Here is a 25477-nt window from a genome sequence, read left to right on the forward strand (position 1 = left end):
TGTCGTAAATTTCTTCTAACCGCTGATATGGAATGAAACTCTGCCAGAGAGAGAGCACACAGTTCACCTTCTCTTCTATCGAAGCCATCTCTTGTAGGATTACCTTTCCAAAGCATTTTATAGATTTGTTTTTGTTTCGTATAGAACCTGAGTTACTGTAGTTTAGACGTGTACAAGAACTTAATGAACACCATGTATGCGAGTCTTGTAGAGCGATTTGTTGATTATGGAAATTGACGAGTTTTAAATTCTGCTTCATCGGTATATGGAAGAAATGCAGGATTCTCGCTTCATTTTCTAAGGAACTTCTTGTCGCGAGGTAAACCAAAGAAGTCTTGGAATGAGTAGCCGACTGTGATTACCTTCCAAGGTTTACCTTCTTGAAAGGTAATCAGCTGACCTTAGCCCTTCACTCCTAGATGGTAGGGATAGAGGAGCTGTATGTGCACGACTCGTCACACACACACTCCTTGTGAAACTCCCACACATGTGGCTGATATTCCTTTGCTCGTCTCTCTGGATTTGCAGAAATTGCATCTGGGATTCAACCGAAAGTAATTTAATTTTAAAAAACAGAAGTGTATATGTGCGCGTGCATTCCTTTTTATTTTGCTTTTGGTGAAAATTTAAAATTATATTTTTCCCTGGTGATACTCTGCAACTGCATCTAACAAATGCATCCAATTAGCCGAGGAAGGTTGAAAAAACACCGCCCTCTGTAAACCGTATAAAACGCAACACAATACACGTATGAACACGTACGTGGTGCTGTCTCTTGATCGAAAAGGGCAATTGGGAATTTCAATCAAGAGATGGCAGCACAATACGGACGTCATCAGTGGGCATAAATGGTTAAAATCAAAGCAGGGGTGCTGCACCAATACTTTTACTTTCGGATGCTGTGGGTGGTGGTAATAATTGACCGGTCCAGCACGAAAAAATGAATCTGAGGCGGAACATCCCGAAATATTATGCCAAGTGAAAATAGAAAGGAAGATCCTTCATTACTAACTTCAGAAGACAGGGGCAGTCGAGGTCTGTTCTGCGTTCGCACTTTTCGATGCGGTGCCACCAGAAGGACATTCTATTGTCCATCTGGTGACACCGCATCGTTCTATTGTCCATTGGCGTGGCATGAAAATTGAATCCCTTCTGGGATTGAATTAAGGGTTGTTTCGATTTTTCTGCTTAGATATAGCGTGTATATATTTCTGTTTTATACTGCGGAACGTCAGAGGGGTTCACGAGAATAGGACAAAACAAGAAGCAGCGCCGTATTTAGTAATCACGAGGACTTGAACCATGCCTGAGCGTATTTTATTATATCATAAATTTACAGCAAATTGATGTACACTCGTGATCCAAAACATGACCACCCCTGTCTCCATGAGTGGGCGCATCCCACAGCACATCGGAGTGACGTCACCGACCGGCACAGGTAGTTGCTGTCAGTATGAAGCCCGTGCATCGTGACAGCGTTTGTTGTCTGGCAGCACCGGGGATCTCACCAAACTGATGCCTTTGCAGTTCACTGTAAGTTGCGCGCAGTGCATTTTAGTGTTGGGTTCTGCTGTTCTTCTGGCCGTTTAGCTGCAGGCCCTCTGCTGGACACCACGTTGCCCGTCACCACCACGTGGAGTTAGGCCAGGCAGTAGAGAGAGGGCTATGAAATCTAGCTGAACCCTACAAAGAGCAGTCGCCTGAGCTTTCTGTCAGGGGCGAGTAACTCCTGATCCACGCTTTTTTAATGATGATCTCTTCGAATTCTTGATAGTCACCATCAACGAGAAACTTTGTTCGCGCAAATCGGTGGTAGCAAATGGAAGAAGTGTCAACTGCTTTCCCTCCGATTGAGGGAAACTCCTGTCTTGCCATTATCCGAATTTTGGATAACTCGATTTCTTTAAATTGTACTTGAAGAGTGCGATCATTTCTTAAATCTAACAGCTCATCTTTTTCTTTCATTGATAAATGTAATGCGGGAAATTCTAGGGATAATGCGAATGGATTTCGAATCCAATCAAATTTTTTTACATCAAGTACTTTAAAACAGAACTTTTTCCTGAAGCAAATGTTGCTCTGCTAATTCTAATAATTCTTTAGGATTTAAACTATAACACCGATTAAACATCATTAGTGATCCGTTTTAACTTCATTTTTCCAAAGTTCAATTTTTTCTTTGAATTGATAAACTTTGTCCATACACGTTAGTATGTTTTCTCGTGATCCTTGCAATTGTTGATTTAGCTCATTCAGGTGCTAAAAAATATCAGTTAAGTAAGCTAGTTTTTGAAATAAACTAGCTTACTTAACTGATATTACTTAATCCCAATAAATATTCTTCATTAAATCTGCAAAGTAAGAATTATTCACAAAAAATTTTCAACTCGTCTCTTAACTCAAACTCTTGATAAAACTCTTATTTTGAACAGCCAACGTACTTCATTGTGAAATAGCAAGGAGTGATATTCCGATCTTCACACAAAGCTAAAAACAGACGTGACTTTAACGGCTTGGATTTTATTAAATTCCATCTTGACAAAATCAAGCCACATTCGGCCACAGAGGAGTTGTGCTAAGGTGTGCAGATTCCCTCTCCTTGATGATGGTTTCCCATGGTTTTATGCTGAGGTTTGCGTATAGTACGCTCCGAGAGAGAGAGAGAGAGAGAGAGAGAGAGAGAGAGAGAGAGAGAGAGAGAGAGAGAGATTGTAAAAGAGTGGCCCATTGCCCTGTTTAACCATCTCAAAAGCCAATACCCCAAGAAATCTCTTCAGTCGAGCAGAGGAGGCCTCTGACCAAAGCACAGATGCATAGAGCGGTACGGAAATCAAATTTCTTTGGACGCAATCCTAGAGGAACCAACGAAGCCTAAGACCGACCAGCTCCTGTCGGATTGCCCAGAGAGCCGCGAGAATTTTCTGCCTTGCCATATTGAGATGGTCTTTGAAGGTTAGACCATCATCCAACTTTAAACCCCATATCGGTGAGAGTTAATCTTTTTAATGTTGATTTTGAGCGTCAAATAATACATTTGCCACATAGTTTGATATCATCCGTGTACATCAGGTGAGAGAACGTGTACTGGTTCTTCCTCCCTTTTAGAGTATATCCGTACAACAACCATGCTGTTGTTGAGCATGGTTGACAGTGTGAGTGCTAAGCAGAACCAAAATAGGCCCAGGGCATATCTGGAAGATTCCTCTTCTGATGAAAATCGGTCTGGTCATGATGTTCTCGAACTTCATGAAGGTTCTCCGTTTCGCAGTGGCTGCTTCTAGGTGGTGTCAGTGTCGGATTAACTTCGTAGACCTTCGGTATAAACCAACTGGAGTATGCAGTGAAAGACCTTGCAGTAATTTATGAAGGCCATGTACAGGTTGTGGTGGTTCTTGTTGGTTTGCTTCATAACTGTCCCAATTCAATGGTCAATTGGTCAAACTGGATACATACTTAACTGTGTGAGGAGGGAAGCATAATTTTTTTGTTCTTATCTGGTTGGTTTTGGTGAAATTTGTTTTTTGCCAGTGCAGCAAAAGCCTGTGGCTTTTTTGCAATATATGGTAAATGCTATTACTAATTGCTTCTTGCATCCTTTGTTCATCTGCTTACATGCCTTCTGCTGCTCAGCCATGATGTTCTGGATAAAAAAAAAAAAAAGTCGTCTCATATCTTGGTTATGCAGTTGATCAAGATCCTATACTTCTAAAATTACAGTTGCTCAGAGCGAAACGGATACAAAAATATAGATTTTAACAGGTTTAATACTTCAGATCCTATACTTTTTAGAAGACAGGTAATTGGTCTGTACTTCGGCGCGTTTATGATGTACTTATCCTTCAGCTAAGTGATTCATTGGGTTAGGTTTTGGGTTTTGCAGCATCAGCGACTAAAGCCATATGGCTCAGTGTAATTTGTCTATAAATGGCATGTGTTCTGAGGTCGATTTTCTGTTTGCTGGCCAAAACAAATCGAGTTTCGGGAGGAAAACTACGCTTCTCTTGAATGAAACCGACTATCTCAGCCACGTTGTAAAAAAGCCCTTACAAATTCCTCACGTCATTGACGGGATTCGAACTTGGGTCGTTTTTACCCAGTGTATGGAGGACAGAGATCCTACCAACTGTGCTACTCACTAGGCCCTTTGGTCAGAGACTCTGGGATTGTGTCAGTGTTTATCATCTTGTGTGTGTGTATGTATATATATTGCTTTGGGCGACTCAAAGTCCGACTCCACCTAGTATCTCTGCGATTTTACAGAAAACTTTATACTAGTCCGAGGATTGTGTTGCTAGTGTTTGTGTAGTGTGTATGCATGTTGTATGTTTTTCAGGGGGAAACCGCTGGCGGTTCCCTCCTCATTTTTCATTAGGGTCCCTATGATGGAGTTGCATTTTTGGACACTATCCCACACTGGCCAAGGGTCAACTGGCCCGTGTTTGCATCCCACACCATGTCGGCTAGGTAGCAACGACAAGGTGTCTGCTTAGATGGCCAGAGAGCCATAAATTGGTCCTTAAGGTTGTCACAGACATTCTCTCAGATATGCCAGACAAGCTGTACTTACTACCTGGGAGTCTAAAACGCTGATGGAACTGATATTCGGGTGACATTCAAGTCAAGTGGACTCAATTTCGGCGAAGTCCGGACGGTCTGTGACAAGCAAATCCTCTGCTCCTACCTTCACGATGGTGGGACTGTTAGTAATTCTGGGTATAACCTCCATGCACAAGCACACTGTGGGTGACCACCCAGGTGTGAACCAACGTAAGCAGGGGTCAAGGTGTGGCGCCCACATCACATGGAGGAATGCTGACCCTCTGTGTCTGGCAATATTAGGTGGTAGATGAGTCTCATCAACCGGTGCAGTACCACCACTTTGCTTATTGGAGGCTTGAAGTGGTGGAACCCATGTTTAGTCTCCAGAGCTAAGTTGCGGTCAACCCTTCCCCATCACTTCCATCATGCAGTATGACTGATTACTTTTGAGGTTATGATGAACATCGTGGCAAGATTCAACCTTCCTTACATTTCCATCAAATACGGAGGATGCGGAAAGGTCAGAGAATGGCCACCGCATATCCCGGAGCAATATGGCCTTAGTTGCTAATGCTCCTAAAAACCAAATAACAAACAAACAAACCTTACATTTCGAGGGCAGCTCTAAAACGGTGTTCGCAGGCCGGCCGCTAGTTAGTACACCGGACCGAATCTATTGGTAACTCTTTAGGAGGCTTCCGGATCAGCTAGTGCATAATCTTGCTACCTCTACTCTGCCAGATAGTGAATGGAGTCCGAGTAGTGTGTATGCGGGGGACATTGTCGATGCTATATTATGGCAAGGATCTGGGTATATTCTTACTATGTGTACGCCATATCCAAAAGTTTCATTAATTCATTCAGCATGTTCCCTCCTCCACCACATGGTGTATTCAATGACCATGAATTGTCACTGTAATAGAGAAAGCTTATCTGCGAAAAGATCTAAACCTCCCAAACACTTCCTAGTTCAATTTACAAATATACGTGGTCTCAATTCTAACCTCAACGATGTCCATTCTCTCTTGCAGTCTGCCAAACCCCATGAACTTTTTCTGACAAAATTTCAGTTATCGGTTGATTCAACTACTGCTCAACTCAGTTGCCCAAATTATTCGCTGTATGATTCCTTTCGCCCCAAAGGTGGTACTTGTGCATATGTCCGTTCCGATATTCCCTGTCAGAGACTTGGTAATTTGGAATCCCTCCTCTTCGATCTTCTCTGGCTTAAAATCTCCAACTCATTTGGTCAAATTCATCTGTTGTCTCTACCGTTCTCCCAACTCCACTAATCACTTGGAGCTCTTTGACTTCCTCTCTTTGCAACTTGACTTTCTCCAGTATAACTTTCCTGACAGTGAGGTAATTTTCCTTGGTGATTTTAATGTTCACAACTCCAGCTGGCTTCCGTTTTCTAGTCACATGACCCAGCTGGTTGAAGTGCTGAGGCTTTTGCAATTACTAATGACCTTGCACAGATTGTTCATTTACCTACAAGAATACCGGACAATCCTAACCATACAGCCAACACGCTTGATCTTTTTCTCAATGTGTACATAGAACAACCGTTCTATGTACACGGTCGAAGTGAGTGGTCCTTTAGACATCTCAGATCACAACTTGGTGATTGTCTCTTCTCCAGTGGAACCTTTATCATGGCTATTCCCAACCTCGTATTGTTTTGGCATTACAAGAATACAAAATGGGATGACCTGCGAGATTTCTTTTATTCCTTTCCTTGGTCGGATTACTGTTTCAAAACTTCTGATGTCAAGGTTTGCTCATATCGTGTCAGTGAAATTATTCTTGTAGGAATGGAATCCTTTATTCTACACTCCACTTTAATCTTTTCCTTTATCTAAACCTCGGTTTTCCAATAAATGTGCTAAGGCTGTTCAAGAGAAGAACGTTGCATATCGTAATTGGCTTGTTTCCAATTGTTCAGTTTCATTTTCTGCCTACACTCTCGCAACAATTGTAAATCAGTTGTTAATCCGTCCAAAGTAGATTTTGAACAGGCTAAGAGTAGAAATCTTGATTCTTGCCCTAATGGTAGCCGAGCATTCTGGTCTCTTGCCAAAGCTATTGGCCGCAACTTTTGCCCATCTCTGCTCCCACCTCTGTCCAAACCAGATGGTTCTGTTGTCACCCGCCAAGGATACAGCTGACCTGCTAGCATCCCATTTTCTTCCAACTCATGTATTAATGATCTTGGTAAAACACTCCCCACCATTCTCAACACGCTCCATTCAATGCCTTCTGTGGTCGTCCATCAAAAGGATGTCAGAAGGATTTTGGCGAACCTTGGTGCTAAGAAAGCTCCAGGTCCTGATAGTATTTCTCCACTTGTTCTCAGAACAAGTGGAGTCTTGGGGGGAGACAAAGACTAATGGATTAACAGTAGCCACTGGCAGAGGTGAAAGAGATTCTTGCACTGCTTCTATTGGAATGAGCAGAAGCCTGAAAAACAAGATGCAGGATATTTCAGAGACTGCTGGAAGTCATTGTGATACAAGTAAACACATGGGTTGTGTTAGGGTAGCTAAGAATAGAAACAAGTGCAGGTATACTTGCGTGTACACCAATGCTAGGAGTTTAGTAAATAAATTTGATGAATTTGAGGTATTGCTCAAAACATCAAAGGCAGATATTGTTGGGATATCAGAGACGTGGTGTCACACAGATATAAGGAATGCAGAACTGGAATTTGGGGAGTACAATGTGTATAGAAAGGATAGACAGGACAGGAGGGGAGGAGGGGTTATGCTATTAGTTAAAAAACACATAAAATCCAAGGAAGTGAAGCCACTCGACATTGATGGACAGGGCAGTGTCGAGTCAGTTTGGTGTGACATAAGCATAGGTAAATCAAAATTGAGAGTAGGAGTGTGCTATAGGCCTAATGACTATGATGAGTATAATAAGATACTGTACAGGGAAATAGAATGGGCCAGTAAATCAGAGAGTCTTATAATGGGGGATTTTAATTTCCCAGATATTGACTGGAATTTGTGGGTTGGTCACTCACACACTAGCAGGGCTTTTGTGGATTTATTGGATGATTGTTTTCTACACCAGCATGTTCGGGAGGCAACTAGAGGGAATAATACTCTTGATCTGATTATCAGTAGTGATTCTTCATGCATTAGGAATCTGCAGATAAAGGAACCACTGGGTGGCAGTGATCACAGTGTGCTGAAGTGGGATTTACTCAAGGAGGTAACTACCATCAGAGGCAAAGGGAAGGGTTTTTGCTTTCGTAAAGGCGACTATGATGGTCTGAGACAGTATTTAAATTCTATACGGTGGGACCAACTGATGATGTTACCAACAGCAAATTCAAAATGGGAAGCATTCAAGGAACTAATCTTGGAAGCTACCAGGCTTTACATACCAACCAAGAAATATTGTTCAAGGTTCAGGCCTAAATGGTTGTCAGATGAACTAATGAGACATATGGCAGAGAAGAAAAATGCATGGGATACATACAAATTAATGGGTGACATGGAAGCCTATGATAGATATAAGTTGGTCTGTAACCAAGTCACAAAGGAGATTAGGCAGGCAAAGGCAGATTATGAGAAATCCTTGGCAAAGGACGCAAAGAAAAACAGAAAAGAGTTCTTTACCTATTTAAACTCAAGAAGGAAAGGGATGAATCAGATTGGTCCACTGGATGTTGATGGTTCAACAGTTGAGGATCCTGCTCAGATGGCTAACAATCTAAACGAGTATTTTGCATCTACATTCACACATGAGGAGTCATTCAGGAAGGGGAATGTCGTAGGTGAAGTAAACATTGTCAGTGAGCTAGATTATTTTCTAATAACTGAGAGGAAAGTGGAGGAGAAATTGCTGAGGATAAACATAAAAAAGGCACCAGGGGTGGATGGGATCTATCCAGTTATATTAAAGGAGGCAGCAAAGGAAGTAAGCAAACCCCTAGCCATAATTATGAGAGCTTCTTTGGACTCAGGGGAGGTACCCATGGACTGGAGATGTGCAAATGTAACCCCAATTCACAAAGGAGGATCAAAGGCTGACACAAGTAATTACAGACCTGTTAGTTTAACTTCGGTTCCAGGAAAATTAATGGAGGCACTGGTTAAAGAAGCACTGCAGGATCATCTGGACAAGAATTCAGTTATAGCTCAGACACAGCATGGTTTTGTTAAGGGCAGGTCTTGTCTGACCAATTTGATTGGATACTATGATGTAGTCACAAAAGAACTGGATGCAGGGAATAACTTTGATATTATATATTTGGATCTTAGAAAGGCTTTTGATACTGTTGCGCATGGAAGACTGCTGCACAAATTGGAGAAGTGTGGCATTGGAGGCAAATTGCTGCTATGGATAAAGGGATGGTTGAGTGGCAGAAGACAGAGAGTGGTAATCAATGGACACTGCTCAACGTGGACTAATGTTATTAGTGGAGTTCCTCAGGGTTCAGTGTTGGGTCCATTGTTGTTTTCTGTATTTATAAATGATATTGATGATGGTGTATCAGGCTTAATGTCCAAGTTTGCAGACGATACCAAGGTTGGCAGGGTTGTTAAGGACACTACTGATACTATGCTGCTGCAACAGGATCTGGAAAGGTTGAGCAGATGGGCTGAGAGGTGGCAAATGAAGTTTAACATTGACAAATGTAAAGTACTACATATGGGAAACAGTAACCCCAGATCAACGTATCAACTCTGTGGCACTACGCTGACAGTGGTAGAAAATGAAAAGGACCTGGGGGTAATTGTGCAGGCAGATATGAAGTTCTCTGAGCAGTGCAGACGAGCTGCAAGAGTAGCTCATGGTGTCTTGTCAATGATATACAGGAATTTTTCTAGCAGGGATAAGGATGTGATTATTCCCTTGTATAAGGCATTGGTCAGGCCACACCTTGAGTACTGTATACAGGTCTGGAGGCCTCATTTCAAGAAGGATGTAGAGCTGCTCGAACGAGTACAGAGAAGGGCAACAAGATTAGTGAATGGAACAAAGGGTTGCTCTTACGAAGATAGGCTTAAGTTTTGCAAATTACAGAGCCTGGAGACTAGGCATCGGCGAGGTGATCTGATAGAGGTGTATAAGGCTTTGAATGGCTTGAGCATGCTCAATGCCGATGGGATTCTTCCTCTTGCTCAGAATAATCACCTGAGAGGGCATAAATTCAAATTGAGGAAGGACGGATGTCGGATAGATGTGCGGAAATTTGCTTTTAGCCAGCGGGCAGTTGGTTTGTGGAATAGACTCCCATCGCTTGTTGTTGAAGTCGATAGCCTAAATAAATTTAAGGCTCAGTTGGACAGGTATTTCGAACGAACGGAGGGGTGAAATGGGAGTAGTGGTTTTTTTTTTTTTTTTTTGGCTGATGCTGAATAAGCTTGCTTTCTTGCATCATATGCCTATGCTAATGCTAATGCTAAAACCTGTGCTCCCGAACTTACTCCTGTTCTATGTCGCCGTTTTTCCTTCTGCTTGGAAATTTGCTCATATCCAGCCAGTTTTTAAAAAGGATGACAAATCCCTCCCATCCAATTATCATCCCATTGCAATTATTTCTACTCTTTCTAAAGTAATGGAGAAATTAATTAACCGCCAACTCTTAAACTACCTAGAAACCTTCCGTCTGATCAATGATCGCCAGTATGGATTCCGTCAGTGTCGATCCACTGGTGGTATTCTGGCTTATGTTACCCATTTATGGACTAATTTAATGGAAAGGTTCGGTGAAACAGAAGTAGTTGCTCTTGACATCTCAAAAGGTTTCGATCGTGTTTGGCATAAAGGTCTTCTAAACAAGCTTCCATCTTATGTTTTGCCAACTGTTTTTAGTAATTGGTTATCCGGTTTTCTCTCTGATCGCTCACTGAGGGTGATGGTAGATGGCTCTGTCTTCTAACTTCTCCACTAATTGTGGTGTCCCCCAAGGTTCAGTTCTTTCCTCCACTCTTTTCCTCTTGTATATTAATGACCTTCTTCCATTGACTGGAAATCCTATCCATAGTTTTGCTGATAATAGCACCTTGCATTCAACTTTCCATTTGGAGAAACCTTGTCCTGCTCAATCAGCTTCAACTTCTCGAAAATCTGCTACCAATTCCTTAAATGCCGATCTTCAGGTAATTCTCCAGTGGGACAAAGACAACTTAGTTGATTTCAACCCTCTAAAACTCCGTCTTGTCTTATATCTCGCAAAAAGGATTCTTCTGCTCCTATGCTTATCTTTAGTGACACTCCGATTTCTAGGCAAAATGATATATCTCTTTTGGGGATTACCCTGACTTCTAATCGCTCTTGGCACAAGCACATTACAAATATTGCTTCTTCTGCATCTAAAAAACTTGGTTTTCTCTTTCGCTCTCGCCTTTACTTTTCTTCCAAACAGCTGCTCACTCTGTATAAATCGCAAATCCGCCCTGCCATGGAATATTGTTCCCACATCTGGGGTGGTGCCCCCAAAACCTCTCTCAGGCTTCTTGATTCCATTCAGAAGAGGGCAGTTAGGTTAATTAATGATTCATCTCTAACAGACTCTCTCCGCTCGCTGTCTCACAGACGTACTGTTTCTGCTGCATGCCTCTTCTACAGATACTTCCATGGGCACTGCTTCCACCAGACAACATCCATTGACTGTCCAACTTCAAACTCACAGAACCAACTTTTCATCTTCCTCGTTTATTCATTCAACTACCGTTTTCTGGAACAACCTTCCTTCATACGTATTTCCTGAAAATTACAGTCTACAGATGTTCAAGTCCAATGTCAACAAATATTTTCTTTCGTCTTCTCAACCTCCAACCCAACACGGTACAACACTCTGTACTAAGTACTTAGTACCGAGGTTTAATATCTCTTGTATTTGGGGTTTTCGTAAAAAAAAATCACTTGCCCACCAGTCAACCTGGTAGGGGAGACGCACATCTTGTGTTACTCATATGTCGTTCACACTCTGCATTCATTCTGATTCCATTTTTTTTTTCTTACATTTTAAATTTTAACTTATTTTTTTTAATTACTTTTATTTTTTTCATGTATCCGTTGTTTCTCATACGGGAGGGGGCGACTCAGGTGTGTGGTGAAGTTGAAGATAAAACACTAAGGTTAACTTAAAGTTTAAAAACAGCTAAAACAAGGATTATTATTAAGACTTACTAATAATTAAGGTTTGTGTTCATTCTCACTCACATACATGCTTCTTCGTTCTTTCAAGCATTTGTTTCACTTACTAAATTCCATTTTCTCTACGCTGCATCCTCAGGCCCTCAGCTTACTAAGTTGGGGTGCATTCCTTGCATGCCAGAGAGATATGCAATGAGTGTATTGATTGTTAGTAGCTAAATTCATTTGTGTTAATGTCTGTGTATTCTAAAGCTGTATGTTTAACAATTTGTTCTCATATTCTCAGTTACATTCATACTCTCATTCACTCTTTTTCTTCCTTGCTGGGTCACTCTCTTTCCCATATCTTCACATTCTTTCTTTCAATTTCACTATCTATTCAGTGCCTAGCACATTCACTCATTCTTTCATTCATTTAATTCATTCTGTTTTTCATTCCACATTGCATTCCCTTGCAACAAGCTTACTAATATTATTCAGGTGAGTTGCGTCCTTGGCTGCCTGAACTTCTCCCTCCCCTTCATATTTACTCAGTGAGTGTGGGCCGGTCCCTATTCACGGCAGGGTAACCCGAGGGTGGCACAATCAACAATTCGGTTATGTCCAATCTTGGTGTCAGGTGCTGGTTACAGCTACCCTGCCAGATTAAAATGTCATCTGGGTGTGATAGGAACCATGGGCAGTTTCAGTTATTTGGCTGTGTTGTAGTCTGTAAGGCCTGTCTCTGCGTGTTTCTTCATATTTCAAATACTTGTTGAGTAAAGTTAGTTGAAGGCTTTATAAGTTTTTTTTCTTTTGTTATGAAAAGGTGTACTTGTCCCCTGCGGGGGGGGGCAATATCTGCTATCAACTGTGTCCTTTGGATTTCTTAGATTGTGCATTCATGAAGAATGTGTGCCCAGTCTTTACTCTTTCCCCAGGTACAATTTGGTTCATCAATCAGCCCTAAGGAAGTTAGTCTTCCGTTTAGGGAGCCGTGACCTGTCAATATGAAGGTTTTGAAAAGTCCAGGGACCTACCACTTTGGTTGCCTAGGGTTAATCGTTGCCACATGTGGCAGAAACCTTTTGTTAACAGCATCTCTTGTTTCCTGTTCCCAGTTTGATTGCCATTGCTCATGGAGCTTTATGGCTATTCATTTTCTATCAGCCATGATGTTATTGAATCAAGGGCCATCCCCAGAAATGCTGTGGGTACGCTGAATTTAAATCTCTCATAACAGTTCAACGTCACAACACATACTGCGCTTTCTGTTGCACGTGGCCATGTTACTGGCACAGACTGAAACTGTGCGCGTAGGAGTCATTCTGCGCATGCTCACGACGCAGCCAAGGTCATTGTTGAGGTGTCAAATAAAGCGTAGTGAGTTAACGCAATGTTTGCTGTTACGATCACAGGCAATCGATCAAATATTTCCGAAGATAATTAAAAGGGAAATCACGGACACCGTTTTCGATGACCCTGTATTAGCACCTGCAATGCCAGAGTGATCACAGTGCAACAGGCCCTGGTGATGGTGAGAAGTATTGTTTTCTGACTATGGCCGTGCGGGTAAACCACGCACCGGCTCCTTAGGTGTACAGGTACTAAGTGAGTTGTCTTTTTTTCAGTTGACTGGTTCTGTATCCGGTTGTCTGTTCCTCTGGGCGCTCTCCCGGTATCGGTGAAGTCTCTTGCTGAGTGCAGGAGGTTCTACATGGGGGTAGTATTAAGGGATGCAGAACTGCAATTTGGGGAATACAACGTCTACAGAAAGGATAGACAGGATAGGAAGGGGGGAGGGGTTATGCTATTAGTTAAGAAACACATAAAAACCAAGGAAGTGAAGCCAGTCGACATCGCCGGACAGTGCAGTGTCGAGTCAGTTTGGTGTGACACAAGCATTGGGAGATCAAAATTGAGAGTAGGAGTGTGCTATAGGCCTAATGACTCTGATGAGTATAATAAGGAACTGTACAGGGAAATAGAGTGGGCCAGTAAATCAGAGAGTCTTATAATGGGAGATTTTAATTTCCCAGATATTGACTGGAATTTGGGGGCTGGTTACTCACACACTAGCAGGGCTTTTGTGGATTTATTGGATGATTGTTTTCTACATCAGCAGGTTCGGGAGGCAACTAGAGGGAGGAATACTCTTGATTTGATTATCAGCAGTGATTCTTCATGCATTAAGAATCTGCAGATAAATGAACCACTAGGTGGCAGTGATCACAGTGTGCTGAAGTGGGATTTACTGAAAGAGGTAACTACCATTAGGGGTAAAGGGAAGGGTTATTGCTTCCGTAAAGGCGACTACGATGGACTGAGACAGTATTTAAATTCTATACAGTGGGACCAACTGATGATGTTACCAACAGCAAATTCAAAATGGGAAGCATTCAAAGAACTTATCTTGGAAGCTACTAGGCTTTACATACCAACTAAGAAATATTGTTCAAGGTTTAGGCCAAAATGGATGTCAGATGAACTAATGAGGCATATGGCAGAGAAGAAAAATGCATGGGATACTTACAAATTAACACATGACACAGAAGCCTATGATAGATACAAGTTGATATGCAACCAAGTTACAAAGGAGGTTAGGCAGGCGAAGGCAGATTACGAGAAATCCTTGGCAAGGGATGCAAAGAAAAACAGCAAAGAGTTCTTTACTTATGTAAACTCTAGAAGGAAGGGGATGAATCAGATTGATCCACTTGATATCGATGGGTCAACTGTTGATGATCCTGCTCAGGTAGCTAACAAACTAAACGAATATTTTGCATCGACATTCACACATGAGGAGTTATTCAGCAAGGGGAATGCCAGAGGTGTATTCAACTCTAGCAGTAAGCTACAGAATCTTGAAATAACTGGGAGTAAAGTGGAGGAGAAACTGTTGAAGATAAACACAAGAAAGGCACCCGGGGTGGATGGGATCTATCCAGTTATATTAAAGGAGGCAGCAAAGGAAGTAAGCAAACCCTTAGCCATAATTATGAGAGCTTCCTTGGACTAGGGGGAGGTACCCATAGACTGGAAATGTGTAAATGTGACCCCAATTCACAAAGGAGGATCAAAGGCTGACACAAGTAATTATAGACCTGTGAGCTTAACTTCTGTTCCAGGAAAATTAATGGAGGCACTGGTTAAAGAAGCACTGCAGGATCATTTAGACAAGACTTCAGTTATAGCTCAGACACAGCATGGTTTTGTTAAGGGGAAGTCTTGCCTGACCAACTTGATTGGATACTATGATGCAGTCACAAAAGAACTGGATGCAGGGAATAACTTTGATATTATATAATTGGATCTTAGAAAGGCTTTTGATACTGTTGCACATGGAAGACTGCTACACAAATTGGAGCAGTGTGACATTGGAGGCAAATTACTGCTATGGATAAAGGGGTGGTTATCAATGGACACTGCTCATCGTGGACTAATGTTATTAGTGGAGTCCCTCAGGGCTCAGTGTTGGGTCCATTATTGTTTTCTGTATTTATAAATGATATTGATGATGGTATATCAAGCTTAATGTCCAAGTTTGCAGATGATACAAAGGTTGGCAGGGTTGTCAAGGACACTACTGACACTATGCTGCTGCAACAGGATCTGGAAAGGTTGAGCAGATGGGCTGAGAGGTGGCAAATGAAGTTTAACATTGACAAATGTAAAGTACTACACATGGGAAACAGCAACCCCAGAGCAACGTATCAACTCTGTGGTACTACACTGACAGTGGTAGAGAATGAAAGGGACTTGGGGGTGATTGTGCAGGCAGATATGAAGTTCTCTGAGCAGTGCAGACGGGCTGCAAGAGTAGCTCATGGAGTATTGTCAATGATATACAGGAATTTTTCCAGCAGGGATAAGGAGGTGATTGTTCCATTGTATAAGGCAATGGTCAGGCCACACCTTGAGTTCTGTATACAGGTCTGAAGGCCTCATTTCAAGAAGGATGTAGAGCTGCTGGAACGAGTACAGAGAAGGGCAACAAGATTAGTGAATGGAACAAAGGGGTGCTCTTACGAAGAAAGGCTTAAGTTTTGCAAATTACAGTGTCTGGAGACTAGGCACCAGCGAGGTGATCTGATAGAGGTGTATAAAGCCTTGAATGGTTTAAGCATTCTCAATGCTGATGGGATTCTTCCTCTAGCTCAGAAAAATCACCTGAGAGGGCATAAATTAAAATTGAGGAAAGACAGATGTAGGATAGACGTGCGGAAATTTGCCTTTAGCCAGCGGGTGGTTGGTTGGTGGAACAGACTGCCATCCCTTGTGGTGGAGGTTGATAGCCTAAATAAGTTTAAGGCTCAGCTGGACAGGTATTTTGAACGAACAGAGGGGTGAAGTGGAAGTGGGTTTTTTTTTTTTTTTTTTTTTTGCTGATGCTGCATAAGCTTGCTTTCTTGCATCAAATGCCTCTGCTAATGCTATTGTGTATTACTTCCACAGTTGGCGATGAAACTCAGAATAAATGCACAGTGTGTGTGTGTGTGTGTGTGTGTGTGTGTCAGAAGTTATGGATGTTATTTATCCCTGGGGTCGCCAGTTCTTCTTGATCGACCTTGGTTTTCTTTCGTTCAAAGTCTTCTGTTCATAGATTCTGGGATCATGGCCATTACGGCTAATTTCGCTGCTCCTCAGGTGCCTACTGTTTGATTGGGGATCGGGTCAGCTGCCTTCCTTCTCCCGTTGTCCGATTTTCCTGTAGAAGGCTGCAGGGGCGTTCCTAGGGTGTGTGGCACCCGGGTGCTAATTGAAATTTGGCGCCCCCTTTAAAATTTTCTTAATATCTGTATTTAGTTTCAGGTTTTCAGACTCCCTTTGAACGTTGGCTCCCGGGTGCAGTGCAGTGCTCCCCTTGCACCCTCGGGACGGCCCGCCTCTGGAAGGCTGTCTAGTTTTCATGAACTATCCGGTTGTCCGTTTTCCTCTGGTAGCTCTCTCTGTATCTGCGAAGTCTCTTGCTGAGTGCCAGGAGGTTCTGCATGTGGATAGCGTTACTTCCACAGTTGGCAATGAAACTCAGCATGCTATAGGATAGCACGATTCGGTTAATAAGATTGTAGACGAAAATTTCCCACAGGATCATAGTGAATAGAATAATCAGAGTCAGCAAAAGATTAAGTCGCAATGAATCAGTAATGGTAGAATAGAAAACGTTTATTTACATCTGTTGAAATGGCAGAAACGGTGGACCATGCTGAGGAGGATAAATCGCTCGGTAGATATGATAGAAAATGTAGTACTTAAAAGAACATATAGATTGAGGGCCATGTTATACAGTACTTGAAAATGTATAGTAGTTGTTTGCCTGAAGATGTCTTTCCTCAAACATGAAGATTGCCCAGTTGAAATTGATTATAAAGAGCCCTGATCGACCAGCTAGTGAACCTGACTCGTATCGCCCAATTGGTTTTCTACCCACTTCAGCAGGAGGCTAATTAATGATTAGCTATGAAGAGAAAAATGTCCTCAGAAAACCAGTATTTTGAAAAAAAGGAATAATACCGAGGATGCTATTTACAGGGTAAAGTATTGTGGTGAACAATATTCTGGACTTTCGGAATCTTTGTAGATTTTAAAGACACATTTGACATGCTCTGGTGGAGAGGCATCCTTGCTCGTATTAGGCAGGCTCAATGTACGGATAACTTGTAAAAGTTGTTTTTCAAACTCGTTTAGTAAGCAGATGTTCTCAAAGCTCTGCGATTGTCCCCCTTCGCATGGAACATAGTAATGGATGACTTTCTAAAACAACAATATCTTAATGGGAATTTATAGCTTATGCTTATGATGTGGCTCTCTTGGTCTATGGCTGCATAGCAGTAGTATTCAAAAACATCTAAATCAAGTGCAGAGATTTGCTCTCTACTCGAGCTTGTAGGAGATTGTCCACAGAAGCGCAACACCTGTTTCCTCAATAGATTCCTCAATCTCAAGCATAGATTCCTCAATCTCTACTCTTGCATTAAAAGCTATCTATATGATAGATCTGTCAGTGTAGAAACTCCTTACTCCGGGGTGGTCAGAAAGATCCACAGGGGGATGCCCACAGGGCTTGGTCCTAGGACCAACTTTCTGGAACATGGTCCTGGATGAGTTCCTAAATCAAGATCTTGCATGTTAAGTCCCAAGCCTATGCAGACGATTTGATCCTTTCCGTGCCTGCCGGCTCAAGGGCCCAGCTTGAAATTTCTGCTAACCGAGCACTCTGGCTCCTCCTGGAGTGGGCTCTCGGTACAACCTGACAATTTTGGCTGAGAAAACCTCCTGAAAGGGAACCTAGGCTCAACCAGACCACGGCAGATTAGGATCAATGGCAAAACCATCCATCAAGCACTGCACCCAGCTTAAGCACCTTGGTGTAATCCTGGACTCAAAACTGTACCTACACCTACAGTATATCCAAAAGAGGATAAATTAGAGCATTGGTGGAAAAGGTCACCCGCAGGGACTGGGGTTTAAACCGACGTACTCTAGCCTTTTTTTACAAAGTATTTATTCCAGCCGTCCAGATTCCTGGACGGCTGGAATAAATGCTTATTCTAGGGGTCTGGAATAAGTATTTATTCCAGACCCCTGGAATAAGGGGTCAGGGGTCTGGTATCATCGGGCAACTATTATCAAAAATCAAAAGAAATTAGCCACCATTCAAAGAGCAATACTACTTACCATCAACGGAGCCTGCTGCACGGTGAGCACTATTGATCTCCAAGTCCTCGCTGGAGTCCTCCCTCTAGACCTTGAAATATTTAGTTGTGGCATGTATCATCTGCCCAAAGGAATCTCCACTACAACCTTTGGATTCAGCACCTCTAAATATACGCCAATATGTCTCTGCCTTCAAGAGACATATTTTAAATGTCAAGGTACACCAAAACTGTCTCAGTATAATATCTTTAGAAAAGACAAACCCATCAAAATTGCACATGGTGGTATAGCTGTTTTAGTAAACTCCCGCGTTCCTGCCAAGCATGTTTTGCTGAACTCTCCCCTTGAGGCAGCAGCATTCCGTATAGCTGCTGATATCCACATTACAATTTGCTCTTTGTACATTCCACCTAGCTATAGCTTTCATCAAAATGATCTAGAGAATCTTACTCAACTCCCCACACGTTTCCTCATTCTGCGAGATTTAAATGGTCATCACACACTATGGGGTGACAATAACATTGATCAAAGAGGGAAACAAATTAATGTTTTGTGATAACAACCTTCTTCTAAATGATGGGTCACTACATATGTTCACCTTCCTTCTGGAACTAATACTGCAATTCATCTGCCAAGGGCTAAAAGGAGCCAACATGGAACAAAATGTATCCCTCTTTAGAACCGACAAGCTGTCGGCCAGAGACAGAACATGAGCTCTTCTCAACCAAAGATGTTAAAAACCATTTCCTCTGCCACCGAGTTTCCTGCATTCTTAATAATGCATTCATTATCAGAACAGCCTCTTAGTAAGCTATCCCCCTTTCTAATCCAAAAACACTTGGAAAGTATTGCAGGGTCTCCCAAGAGACTGCAATCAGGGGACTTACTTCTAGAAACTGTCAACCGCAGGCATTCTGAAAAACTATTACAAATGACAAACTTCGCTAAAATTCCAATGAAAGTAACTCCACATGCAACCCTAAATACATCTGCGGGTGTTATATCAAGTTGGGACCTTTTGAATGTGATAGAGGAAGAAATTAAAGAAGAGCTTCAGGAAAAAAACGTAATTGCTGTCAAAAGAATCATGACCAGAAGTATTATTCTCACCTTTAACAGTCCAAACTTACCCTCATCAGTAAAAGCAGGTTATCTACTTTGTCGCATTCGTCCTTTCATTGCTAGTCCGTTGAGATGTTATATATGCCAAAAGTATGGCCACTCTCAAACTGCATGCAGAGGGAACCCAATATTGAAAATACAAAGAAAACGGTCCTTTGTCTAGAAAGCTTAAGCCCTCAAAAAACGAGATTTTTGTAGTAAGAAATCTCCTTTGAAGGATTAATTAAACCGATAAAAGTTCAGGAGCATAGGTAAAATTAATAAAATTTATGATCAATATGGGCAAATGCCCATTGTGTGGTTTAATCTGTAATTCTAGTAGCGAGTTCTTTCAGATTTCCAAGTCCACAAATCATACAAATCGGCCTGTTGATATACGATATGGCCAACGACAGAAACAAAGCTTTAATTCAAAATGGTTTCTATTTACAGGTTGGACACCCCAATTCTGTCTCGTGGGGAGGTAGAAGATATCCTAAATGAAGAGAATGCAAACCCTGGCACTTACGTAGTGTACAAAGATAGTGGGAAGCATATTACGTATCTGGCATTCAGGTAAATTTACTAGCATTTTTTTAAATAACTAAATAAAAGATAAGTGAAATTTTTATACAATTCCTTCCCAAAATTAAATCCACGCTGAAAGAACTAAACTTTGACTGTAGAGGACATAAAGAAATGTTGCGCAGGGATTGGTGGCAGTCATCGCAAATGCGTCTTAAGGACGATCTCGCAAGTGTTAGGTACTCGAAGAAATTTCAGAAGCTTGCTTATTTCTGACATCTGGTTTTCTTTGAATTGACTCAGTACTGGAACTGAATTGTCAAACTTTGCATTTTCTAAAAATCTAGATGCTGGTGTGGCAATTAAAGATTTAATAAGATAAGCCTAATTCTTCCTTAGACTTTTGTGTTAATCCCGCTTATATTTTATTCTGCAGGACTATCAGGAAGAAAATAGACCATCTTCCCATCATAAAGGTGAATGATCTATACCATTTCAACGACTATACCTTTCCATACTTGGAATCGATTGTTCTCTACTACAAAAAGCACGAAATCAACGACACCCTTCTCACTAATCAGGTCAGTATTAAATACTTTCGCACGACAGGTCTGGTGTGCTCTTCCATTAATTTTATTTTAATATTTATTTATATTTTTAAATTATTGGAACGGTACGAACATGCCCATGGCAACCGTGAATGAACTACTTTGCACATCATGTTAGAATTTGTTTTTGTAGATATTAGAACCAATGGCACTTAGAACCGTGCATGGGTAGAGAAGATTGACATTATACCCGAATTTCTGAAGATTGTAATTTTCAGGAAATACGTGTGAAGGAAGACTGTTCCAGAAAAAGGAAGTTGAAAGAATAAATGAAGAAGAAAACTTGGTTCTGTGAATTGGAAGTTGGACAGTAAAAGGATGCTGACTGGTTAAAACAGAGGGGAAATTATAGAAGCTAATTCAAAAGAACAAAGGCACGTGGAAGTATCTATAGAAAAGGCTTGCAGGGGAAAGATTTTAGAAGAGATGGACTATCCTCTTTGGAGTGGGGTTTAGAAGACAGTGGTTATGGGGCACCGCAGCCCCAGATATGGGAAGAATATTCCATGGTAGGGGGATTTAAAATTTGTACAGACTGAGTAGCTGTTCAGATGAAAAGTAACACCTAGAACGAAATAGTAAACGCAGTTTTATTTATTTTTTTTTTTTTTACGCAGTGGAAGCAATACTTGTGATGTACATATGACAAGAGACATTAGAATTCAGGATAATCCATAAAAGAGATATTGATCTTGTCTAGAAATCCGAATATCACCGAAGATAAGCATAGGAGCAGAAAATCCTTTTTGAAAAATATAAGACAAGACTGACTTTTAGAAGGACTGAAATTAACTAAGTTATCTTTTGAACACTAGAAATTACCTGGAGGTAAGAATTGGTAGTGGATGTTTGAGAAGTTGAAGCTGTTTGTGCAGGGTAAGATTTCTCAAACTGGAAGGTTGAATGCAATGTGCTATCATAAGCAAAACTATGGATAAGATTTCCAGTCAATGGAAGAACAACTGAACCTTGGGGAACATCAGCAAGAAGATGGAAGCTTATTTAGATCTTTACGCCAGACACGACCGAATGCCTTTGAAATGTCAAGAGCAACTGCTTGAGTTTGTCATTTTTGATTTACCGTGTACCCTGCACCAAACTCTGATTTTCTAGGGTTCGATGGTGAAATTAGATAATCAGTCATTAATGATAACAAGCTTCATACGCTGGTTAAAACAAGTAGGTGTTCAGAAGTTCATCTACATCGTGCTTGTGTAGACATGCATCCGCTCACACAGTTCCATCGTGTGTTCAATGCAACTCTGTGAGGAATATATTCATCAGTCGTGTGAATGCAGTTCTCAGTGTTTCGCTTCAGTTTTCATCCTGGTTGTGTGTATACTGTTTGTGTAACCCCTATTCTTGAGTGCACTCAATTGATAAAAAATCTCCAAATGAGAGATCCAGCGACTGGGAACGCTATAAACTCCACGAAATAAGGTCAGTAGATGCAAGTGGTATGCATAGTTCTGTTGGAACCAGCAATGTCGTTCATCCACTTCATAAAAATAAGGAGATAAAATAACCATAATGCGTTGATTAATCAACTCAAGAGGTCAGAAAGATAGGAAGGACAAGCAAATGCGCAGAGATGTAAAAAGCCAACTGACTCGGTCACGGAATCAGTGAAAAACAAGCCAGTAAAAGTTATTCACGTCGCTGAGTGAATTCGAACACTGTCTTTTCCTTTCGTGAGGAGAAGGACCGTAATTATAACCATCCGTGAGGACAGGTATATACCAAAAGTAAAGAACCCAAGAAACTAACTGAATTAGAGAAGAATGTCATTAAGTTGCAGTCTCCCCTTAACTTTTGAAGAGGCAGTCAAACCAGCCTTCATTTAATCAATGGTAAACCACCACCCCACCTATAAACAGCAACTGGCAAAAGATCAGCATCTTCTAACCTAGAGGTTTTTTTCTAATTGCCATAAGGTAGTTTACGCAGACGATGTAGTATTGTGTGTGACAGGCAAGTCCAAGCGTGTGTCATTGAGGGTAGGTTGGAACTTATTATTGATGATCTTGCGGACTGGGCTTCAAAGAATAAGCTTAGTGCCCTTAACGACAAATCATAACTGGGTGTTTTATCCCGAAATCAGCTTATGATAGGCTGTCAGTATTTTCTCCCAATCAACATTCTAAATATAATAACATAATATAATTAAAAATAATGGGTCTGTTAAGCATTCTCGGGGCCTTTTCTGAAACCTGATTCTTGTCAAAGATCTTCCATAAAGGCCTTGGACAAGAATCGTCCAAGATTTTATGGACTGAGTGAAAATCGTTCTGTTCAAATGGGAATCGTCATAGAATTTCATAGTAGCAGTCAATCTGTTCGTGCCATTGCTGAAAAACTTCAATACCCACGATCAACGGCGGATGAGATGACGTAATTATTCACAGTTAATCTCCGGAGAAAATATCATTACGCTACTACAGCTGGAAAATTTTGGGGCGGATTAACGGAAAGAGACTGGAGGTCTGTAAAGAGATTGGTAGTAGATCGCAAGAATCCTCATTAAAATGCTCTCAATTAATTAGTTGTTTAGGAGCCCACAGAAACTGATATTAGTGCAAAGGCCGTATGGAGATACTGCATCGGATCTAAACCAAATATTACGTTCCTCTCTGTCAACCTTCCCCCAAAAAGAGTGCAAAGCGGCGAAGCCACTTTTCACCCTTTTGGAGAGGTCTGGGTTCGATTGACATCAAAGAGTGGAGGAATTTCTGATGTGCTCTTCAATCGAGGCCGTAGTTAGCCGATCTCAGGTGGTTTAGAGAGTGGGACAACCTCGAGTGTATTTCCGGATTTGAACAATGTCACGCGATACGCTGACATTCTGGCAAATTTCATTATTCATGCACTATAATACCGACTTGTAAAGTTATTGGTACTTGCCTTTTTTTTTATGATAATGCATATCGTACTTCAGTCTGTAGTGGCTTGGTTTGAATACATTGCACATTCTCACCATTCCTTCAAACTCCGTTTGACACCAATGAGATGAACTGGAACGTCGGTATCAGGCCAAGCCAGTATGTTCACCATCAATAGCGGAGTTGACCTCTATGTTGACAATGGAATGGATGATAACGCCCCATTTCCTGTTCTAAAACATTTGCTCCGAGTCGACATGCAGGTGTTCGGTTACCTTTGGCAGTATAGTGTATTATTTATCAGATACCTTACGCTATTTATTAATAATAGTATTTCTAGCATTAAAGTTTGATATCGCTTGAATATAAGAAGAGTAATTCTGTCTTAAATTTCTTTTTCGTTTAAGGTTTTTATTGATCCCTACATTATGGCTCGAACGTACAAACTTTCTTTCCGAAAAGGTGGTGGAAAAGACAAACATGAAGGGAAAATGGTCGAAGTTCCGAGGAGTGCAGTGCAGACAAGACTTTGAGAACAGAGCCGCAGAACCTTGGCTAGATCAGATAGTTGTCAATCCCATCGGATCCCACCTTTCTCAAGCGAGGAGCCAGCCCGAGATGTGTGGAGCTAAGCCATCTATGAAAGCGTGTTCCGTCAATTTTTCCTCTTTGTATATTCTTGCTTTTTTATCTACAACTATGTATATTTTAAATCGGTACTTCGGGACACCTTCGAAAGAAACCGTTATGAGTACTTGCAGTAGTATGATTGGTTGAGTCATGGGATGGTAGAACTGGGGTGTTTTCAGTTCTACACCCCACTTTTCTTATTAAAACGAAGCTATCTTTAGCCACCCCTGTCTTTAAATGGTTCCTTTGTATTTCCGACATTAGTGGGATTATTTTATTTCGATAAATCAGTACTGAAAGCTGACTCAGATGTTTTTGTATTTCTCATCGTTTCCGGGTTACTGTAAAAATGTTAATAAATGCTTTATTGTTTTAATGTGTACTCTTTCTAAGTAAGGTATTCATAAAAAAAAAAAAAAAAACAACCCAAGAATACCTTGTATTATACAGTGGCGGACAAAAAAAATTGCATCACCTTAAAGAAAAAAAAAGTAACATTTTATAGTGAAACTTATAAGATATTGTTTGATTACAGTCTTTTTTTTTTTTTTTTTTGTCGCAAAGCAATAATATCAAGGACCCCCTGAAATTGATTTATTGAATATCAGAGGGGTCTAAAATGTTTGTTCAAAAATTAATGTAAATAAAACGCCAGGAATAGACATGGTTGAAAACAATTGTATTATTAAACTAGTAGGTCTTTTTTCCTGAGGTTTTGGTCAATAGAGGGGGACTTTTCCAGGTCTCTGGAAGGTTGCCCTGCTTAAGTTGTTACAAAAGCCTGGTAAAATAACAACTGACCCTTGTGGATATAGACATATCTTTATTGGCTAACTTAGACAAAATATTTGAGAGATTAATGTTAAGGTTTAAAAATTTGTTTCAGAAAATAAAACTGGCTTTTCCGTATGGTTTTCAAAGAAATTGTTCAACTGAGGATGCTATTCAAGATTTAATTACTTATAGTTTACTTAGACATGTTTCCCACTCGGTGATTTCCTTTTATACTCCAGATTGCTTTCCCGTTTAAGGAACCAACAGTAATCTCCCACCATGGCAGAGTCCCAGCGACATTGGAATCGTTTTTCCATTGCAGATACGTCCCGGTGGAAGCGATCTCCTTGTTCATCACTGACGTCTGCTAAGTTTTCAGGAAAGAAATCTAGATGGGAATGAAGGAAATGCATTTTCAATGACATTCAGCACTCTTCTTGTAACATTTCAGCAAGTTTGTCACCAGTTGCTCTTAGTTCTCTTCTTTTCTCTTTCCGAGGAATTCGTGTACCACAGCCTTGAAAGATCTCCATGCAGTCAGTTCAACATCATTCAGGTTTCTTTGATGGTAAAGTATTTCCATTATAAAGCAATACTGCTTTCAAACTTAGCTTCGACACATCAATGAACAAACTCCATTCAGAGGTATTGTGATCAATGTTCAGT

At 41.1% G+C, this 25477-nt stretch overlaps 1 protein-coding gene across 1 annotated transcript in view; it reads left to right on the plus strand.

The window, feature by feature from the left end:
* Positions 1-24331, plus strand: part of LOC150077604 (uncharacterized) — a 48262-nt gene extending 23931 nt beyond the window's left edge. Inside the window, exons 2-4 of the mRNA XM_090386048.1 lie at positions 19849-19971; positions 20357-20501; positions 23815-24331. Of these exons, the coding sequence (XP_090242174.1) occupies positions 19849-19971; positions 20357-20501; positions 23815-23940 (394 nt within the window). The 3' untranslated portion in view covers positions 23941-24331. The remainder of the gene's footprint in view (positions 1-19848; positions 19972-20356; positions 20502-23814) is intronic.
* Positions 24332-25477: the final 1146 nt, after the last annotated feature.

This window comes from Mastigoproctus giganteus, chromosome 12 (genome assembly GCF_048544385.1).
Source record: "Mastigoproctus giganteus isolate SK-2022 chromosome 12, ASM4854438v1, whole genome shotgun sequence".
Lineage (NCBI taxonomy): Eukaryota > Metazoa > Arthropoda > Arachnida > Uropygi > Thelyphonidae > Mastigoproctus > Mastigoproctus giganteus.